The 6667-nt window shown below is 54.1% G+C and overlaps 2 protein-coding genes across 5 annotated transcripts in view; one reads left to right on the top strand and one right to left on the bottom strand.

Annotated features, from left to right (window-relative positions):
- Window positions 1-1808: 1808 nt before the first annotated feature.
- Window positions 1809-5247, bottom strand: NAT9 (N-acetyltransferase 9). Of its 2 annotated transcripts, XM_071452761.1 has the most exons (6): window positions 4901-5247; window positions 4106-4215; window positions 3006-3140; window positions 2726-2785; window positions 2453-2547; window positions 1809-2366 (listed from the first exon to the last, which is right to left on the bottom strand). In XM_071452761.1, the coding sequence occupies exons 1-6, from the start codon at window positions 4975-4977 to the stop codon at window positions 2220-2222; spliced, it is 624 nt and encodes a 207-aa protein (XP_071308862.1). In that variant the 5' UTR covers window positions 4978-5247; the 3' UTR covers window positions 1809-2219. The 2 variants fall into 2 exon arrangements, with proteins under 2 accessions (XP_071308862.1, XP_071308861.1); XM_071452760.1 differs by lacking the exon at window positions 2726-2785 and having other exon boundaries at window positions 4901-5060.
- Window positions 5248-5617: 370 nt separating this feature from the next.
- The window catches only part of TMEM104 (transmembrane protein 104), a 43874-nt gene continuing 42824 nt past the window's right edge, over window positions 5618-6667 (top strand). For 2 of the 3 annotated variants that reach the window (XM_071452587.1, XM_071452584.1), the window contains exon 1: window positions 5618-5755. The gene's annotated coding sequence lies outside the window, so the exon portion shown is untranslated. Of the gene's footprint in view, window positions 5756-5930; window positions 5955-6667 lie in introns of those variants that run through there. The other variant, XM_071452586.1, reaches the window with a different exon arrangement.

The raw sequence follows: 6667 nt of genomic DNA, 5'->3' as shown, positions 1-6667 counted from the left end.
TTTTCCACGTGAGCACACAAATGGTCACAGATCTTTGCACCTCAAGTAACACCTAGGTGACAAAGTGCCACCAGATTCCTGGAGATGTGCAGGCCGTCACTTCCTCCTGGAAGCTGGGGGAGCCCATTCCAGCTTGTCTCATCCTCCAAAGACGTGTCCTCTGAGGGAAGGTGAGCCCTGTTTTCCCATCCTCATCCCATTGGGGCAGCAGGACACCCCAACCTGGGATGGATGCCACAGGGAGCAGGGCAGGAGCAGGGGCACCCAGTAGGTCCCAGCAGCATCTTTTGCCTCTTGGCCTCGTCAGAGCAGCTGGGCACTGGTTCCCTGTGGGAGCCCTGTTTGAGCCCTGCCAGGACTCTTCTCCCCAGCCTTTGGGGTGGGCAGAGCTCCGGGACATACCCAACTTCGTTGAGGGTTGCCAGGGAAAGGCTGTTCCCAGCCGCCTGCAGAGCCCGGGGATGCCAAGCAGGGCCCTCACTGGCTCCAGAGCAACCAGCTGGGCACAGGAACTGCAACAGGAGATCACCCTGCCCCTTCCCCCTGGCAGCAGAGATTAAAAGAAATTATTTTTCCCACGTTGGTCGGGTTTTAGGGGAGCAAATCCCAGCCCAGCTACATCTCTCCTGCCGGTTTGGCCTTGCTCCTCTGGCAGAGAGATGAGACACTTCACGCACGCACGGAAGGAGCACCAGAGCCAGCAGTTCACCCAGCAGGTTCTGCAAATCTGAGGGGCAGGAGGATTAGTAGCCCTTGTCATGGTAATCCCAGCAGGAAGTAGAGCAGCTCTTCACTTTATTACCACACAAAGCTTTCACTACAACTAAATCCACACTAAATACTTGTTTAAAATGCCACAATACACTGTTCCCATACTTGGCTTTAATATTAGTCACAGGAATAATGTATTTAAATTAGCTAAAATTGGAAAACTAAAGCCCCCAGGCCCTAAAAACACAGGCACAGCAACAATAAAAATTCCACAGACTGCCAATCTCCAAAACATCCCTCGGCAAATCTGAAAGTTATTACCTGATCTTCTATCACTGAAACAAATAATTTGTGGTCTAGGACTAGAGCTGCTGTTACAGTATGAAAACACACAGGAACATCAGTTATCCTTCTTACCTTCTGTTCTCTCCTCTTAGCAGCTTCCCTGCTGTGGACAGTGTGTAGGGCAGGACAGGTCAGGCTGAGTAACTGCACAGGGAAGTTTGTCCAGTGGGAGTCAGGCAAGTGCCTCTTTTTCATCCATGGATCTCAGATCTACTGCAACAGAGGCTGGATAACTCCTGCCCTAAATATATCTGCCCCCCAGTAAGAGATATTTCCCCCACATTCATCTTTATCTTGGTAGAGAGCAGCAAATGGACCCTCCAGGCTCAGCAGAGCGAGTCCTGAGCTGGTGGAAGAAGGGAGCTGTCTCCTTTCAGTGTGTTCTCCTTACTTTCATCAAAGCAACCAAGGAAAATGAAGTGCAACATCACTGCTGGCCTGAGGTTTTCAGACCTGGAGCACAGCCCTGAAGCTGAAGGGGTTTTGTCTCAGAAGCCTCCTGCAGCTCTCAGCCCCCTCATAGTGGTGGGGCTCAGCTCTAGCCTTGATCAGCCAGTATCAACAATTTCCATCATATTAACTTGCCCTTTGTTTGTGCTCACCCACATCTGAGCTTCTCCCTGCCAGGACGCAGCAGTGCCCCCTGCAACCTACCACACCTCAGGAAACTGGGTTTAAAGAGTCTCTGCTATCCTTTACAACTTCTAAGCCACTTTTTGAGCTGTCAAAGAAAGCAGCTTAGCCACACATAGTGCTCAGGCACCTCAGATCTTTGTGATTTTTTTTATTTTTTATTCAAGAATAAAAAAGAATGAGCTGCCAGTATATGAAACCTCCTCGCTGATGAATCCTGATTTAAGAGCAGTGGGAGAAGTTTCTGCTTGTCCAGGAATCAACTGCTGGTGATTTTAGGCTCTGCTGGAACAGCAAATCAAAGTTAGAGTCATTCCTAGCTAAACCTGTGAGTTAGTGGCTGTTCTCCAGGTCCAAATTTCAGGTAGTAATCCTGACTGGTGGAGCAAAGTGCAAAGTTGACAAGATGATAAAGCAGCTGAAGGAGACAGGACAGTTTCAGTGTTGGCTCTCTGGTGTCCTCCACACCCAGACCTTGCAACAAGGTCCAGCTTCTCCCTGGAAACCCAGCTGGTGTCTGGAGGTGTCTGTCAGGTGTCCAGCACCCCAGCTGGCTGCTTCAGCTCAGCATAACTCTTCTCCTCCACGTGGTTTGTCTGCTCCAGGAGCCACTGTCTCTCCTGGTCACTGACATCCAGCCTCAGCGTCACCTCCTGGAAAATGCTGTTCACAGCAACCTGCAGCACACACAGAGAAAGCAGCTCAATCCCAGCCACATGGCAAATGCTGCTCACTTCTCTGGGGAGATGGGCTGTTACTGCACCTCCTTAAAGTGAAGCTTTTTGAACATGCAGATACTGGCTTCATTTTCCTGACCAATCTTAGCCTCAAACTTGGTGATCCCCAGTTTTCTCACTCCTGCAGGAGAAATCAGAGAGAGAGGCACTTCTATTACGTGCCACATCTGTAAAAGCACAGGACTCCTGTCCTGTGGGGCAGATGCATCCCTTGCTACCCTGCCTGTATCACTGGGAATTATGTGTTCCGAGACCTCAGCCCCCCACACTCCTGTTCCTGTGCACTGAGCCACCCTCACCATAGGCCATCATCAGCAGAGTTGCCTCCTTGCCAAACCCTCTGCCACGGCAGCTGGGCTCTGAAAGAGACAGCACAGAGTCAGCATCCAGTTGGGCGAGACACACCAGCCACACCAGGCACTTCTCAGAAGAGGCTGTGACCTGGACACGCCATGGGCTGATCAGGGCTGAACAGCCATGGTAAAGCATGAGAATAAAAATCTGATGCAGGAACATCAACACCTCTCTGCAGCACACAGCCACAGTGACAGAGCCCCAAGCTGTGAAGCAGAACTTGACCTGCAATCATGATTTCGATCTCGCCCACAGTCGGGTCCTCGGTGTTGGTGAGGAAGAGATTCACATCCCCAACCATGGAGTTCTCCTCCACCTGCCCAGGCCAGCGCTCTGAGTCCAGCACGATGAAGGTGCACTCTGGGGAAAACAAGAGTGTGGCAGCATCTTCAGAGTGTGCTGATAATTATTCATAAATGACCAAAGAATGAAATTAAAGGTGCGTAATGGACAGAGGAATAATAGTTTCCACATGTTAACAGCAAGGAAGGGTTAATAATTTGGCTTCCCACACCAGGTGTGCCTGTTCCCACCTGCAGAAAGGAAAGAAATACTTGGAAAAACCTTTTGTGAGGGTGACACAGACACCAAGACTAGAGACAGCCTGTGGAAGAAGTGTGAAAACTTTCTTCCCATGTCTGAGGTCTCCTTGCCTTGTCTTACTCAGCAGCAAGTTGGGGCAAAGAATTGTTTTGGTGCACAAGAGGCTGAGACTGAGTGATTCACCTGGTCCACATTATTGCCGCTTTGAGTAAGGTTTTTTTTATGCCACCTAAGACAAATGCTCCAGACTGAGCCCTTTGCCAGCTTCAGTATTTTTCAGCTCACTGAATTTCTACCAGGCTTTTATGGGCAGTGATTCATTACCTGTAGGAGAGTCAAGGAACCAATTTAGTCAACACACCTCAACCAGGAGATCATAAAATCATACAATTTATCAAGGAGAAATACAACCTTTGTTGTATTTCCTTCTACCTTTTGTATATCCTTCTACCTTTTTGCAACGATCAGACCTGGGGAGTGTTGGCTGTGCAGGAGTGATGCTTAATGATTTTTAGCTCAGCACAAAATGCTGTGTGAAATTAATCACTACAGTCTCTGGAAAACTGCATAAAAAAGACACAAACAGCTCGAGGAAGTGGATATTCTCCACTTCCCTGAATATATACCAGCTGTAATGAGAAAACCTGTTCAAGCTGCTGTTGTAGAGTGTCACATCCCCTCTGGCTTACGGGAACTCACTCACAGGGCACTCACAGCTCACTGAGAGTGAGAGACCTGCTCACCACTCCCACCCTCCATCAGAAAGCATTCCAGATGCTCACTGTCAGCATCATCCCGCCAGCTGCGCTGCATTTCGTACTCCTGCTCCAGGCTCAGGGGCTCCGAGGCTGTCAGTCGCTGCAGCTCCTCCGACTGCATCCACTCGTGGTACCTGGCAATGGACCCAGCCCCACATCACTGCCCCAGCTGCAGCACCTCAGGAGGATCCCTCCCAGGGCTCTAGGGGTCAGCCCATCACAAGCAGCTCTGGAAACACCAGCCCAGCTTTTGTGGCAACTTAAAATGTATCTACAAGCCTCTGTCCTTTATGGAACACAATGCCCTCTGGAAATTTAGGAAGTTTGCCTGTCCTGTGGCTTTGTCTGGAGTGCCCAATGCACACCTGATGTTTTGGAGTTCTGGTGCATTTCATCCTGAGCAACACTGACACAGCACCTCCTGGACACTGAAAAAACACTAACGCTGGTATCTTTGTGCTGATTTACTTTACAAACGGTTGGCATGCCTAATTCATCAACCATCCACCTGGCTTTACACGCTGAAGCTTTGCTCTTCCACCGTCACCAGGGAAAGGCCTGAATGAACGGAAGAAGTGCCGTGTTCCTTCAGAGCCGGGGATCTCCCAGTGGCACAGATGCTCTCCCTGCCAGCACAGAGCTCAGTGGTGACAGGGATGGAGCTGCCATCCCAGGGCACTGAGGGCACCTCGCTGACTGACTCCCGGGGGAAGCGGGCACTGCGGCTGGCAGCCACCTGTCCTGACCCCAGCACTGTCTGCAAAGGGAGAACTGGAATCGGACCCTGCAGGAGCGTCCGAGGAGGGCACGGGCACGTACCGGGGCACGTGTGCAGCGGTGTAGGGCACCAGCGTCACCTTCTTGCCCCGCAGCACCGTGTCCTGATTAATCTTCATGGCCTCTGCACTGAGGGGGAGACACCGCACCCCGCTCCGTGTCTCCGGCGAGGCCAAGGGATAGGGCAACGCGGCCTGGCGCCTTTCGGGAGCGAGAGGCGGCTCTCACAGTGCGGATCTCCCAGGTCTCACCAATACGGCCGCATTAACAGGCCCGAATCCCTGCTCCGACATCCCGACGGGGACCCGGGACCGATGGGAACCGGCACCGGGCAGCTCATGAGTGCCCGCCCTACGGCCTTCTACGCATGCGCACAGACCCCGGGGCCGTCCTGCTACGACATGTGTGGCGTCATGGCTCGGCTCCGTGCGACCCCGCCCCTTTCGTGCCCCGTCCCCGCCCCGCCTCTCCACGACTCCACCCCCAATCCCCCGCCCATGTTCCCGCGAGGCCCCGCCTCTCCCTCGGCCCCGCTCCTCCTGTGGCCCAATCATCGGTCGGTGTCTTCCCCCTGTCCCCGCCCCTGCCATCCCCACCCCGCCCCTGCCTCTCCTGGACGCGCCCCTTCCTGATACGGCCACGCTCCTTTCTGCCCTACTCAATTTCCGTGTCGCGCCCCCTTCTAGGCCGCGCCCACTCGTGATCGCGCCCCTTGGGGCCCCGCCCCGTCCCCTCCCATGCCCCGCCCCCTACCCTCACCCAATCATGATCGCCTCCTTCACCCCGCCCCGCGTCTCTGTCACGTGCGCGGAAGGCCCCCGCGCTCGCCCAGCGCGTGCGCCGTGAGTGCCCCCGCGCGGCCGGGGGCGGGGCCGCCGGCACGAGCTGCTGGCGCTGGTGAGGGGCCGGGGGTCCCGCGGGGCCCGGGCGGGACGCGGCTCTCACAGGGGCTTTGAAGCGGCCCTGTGTGGGGACAGCGTGGGACGAGGACTAGGAAGGGGCTGGACGGGCGGGGACAGGCCTGGGGAGGGTCCTGCTGTGGGGCGGGGTGTGCACCGTGAGCGGAGGGACCCCGGCCTGGGGAGACCGCCCTGGGGTGAGGATGGCTGCCGGGGTTGTCGGCGCTCTGTGGGGCGAGGGGAGTTCCCCCGGAGAGGGCAGGGGGTGCGAGCAGCGTTCCGTCTGTGGTATAGGCCAGGGGAGGGCCGGGGGGCTCTGGTGCCCTCGGGGCTCCTGGTGACGGTTTCCCCCGCCTGGGCTGGGGACCTGCACAGGGACACGCTGGCCCCGGCCGCGTCCTGGAGCGTCCGTTGTCTTTCTGCTGGCCCTGTTTTTACCAAGCTTGGCTTCAGTGTTTTGAGCCGAGGTTTGTTGTAAAAGGTGGTGTTTGATCTCTCCTTCTGAGGCTGGTCCAGTTATGACCTCAGTGAGTTATGCTGCCTGATTCGTTCCTGGCATTCAGCGTAGGTGTACAAGCTTATAACTGGGTTTTGTAGTGGAGCTCAGCTTGTGCTGATGGTTTGTCCCAGCTGGTGTGGCTGAGTAGGAGCACATGTAGAAATGTGAAGCCCTTAATGCAATTATGGCTAATTATTGACACTGAAACCTTCCAGAAGGCTTCAGTTCCTCCATACACGTCTAGTTTTTTAGAGACAATGTAAAGCTTCCCAGATACTTCTGCTTTGGAAATGTTGGTGCATGAAAAGCATCTTGGTGTGTCTTTAATAGGTCAAATATTTTAATTTGTCTACTTATTTCTGTACTTGAATTTAGGAGGAGAGGCTTTAGGCTGGTTTTTTGATTTGTGGG

The sequence above is a fragment of the Agelaius tricolor genome, unplaced genomic scaffold, assembly GCF_023055355.1.
Source record: "Agelaius tricolor isolate 1412-34295 unplaced genomic scaffold, bAgeTri1.0.p SCAF_35, whole genome shotgun sequence".
Lineage (NCBI taxonomy): Eukaryota > Metazoa > Chordata > Aves > Passeriformes > Icteridae > Agelaius > Agelaius tricolor.
Note: the sequence above shows the minus strand (reverse complement) of the source record. Positions and strands in the feature narration are given on the sequence as shown.

Excerpts from the sequence above, each read along its gene's own strand:
- NAT9 (XM_071452761.1), bottom strand. The coding sequence starts at position 4,977 with ATGAAGATTAATCAGGACACGGTGCTGCGGGGCAAGAAGGTGACGCTG. Across the intron at positions 2,786-3,005 it reads GATCGAAATCATGATTGCAG|AGCCCAGCTGCCGTGGCAGA; the intron begins GTCAAGTTCTGC and ends TGTCTCTTTCAG. Across the intron at positions 2,367-2,452 it reads AAAAGCTTCACTTTAAGGAG|GTTGCTGTGAACAGCATTTT; the intron begins GTGCAGTAACAG and ends TGTGTGCTGCAG.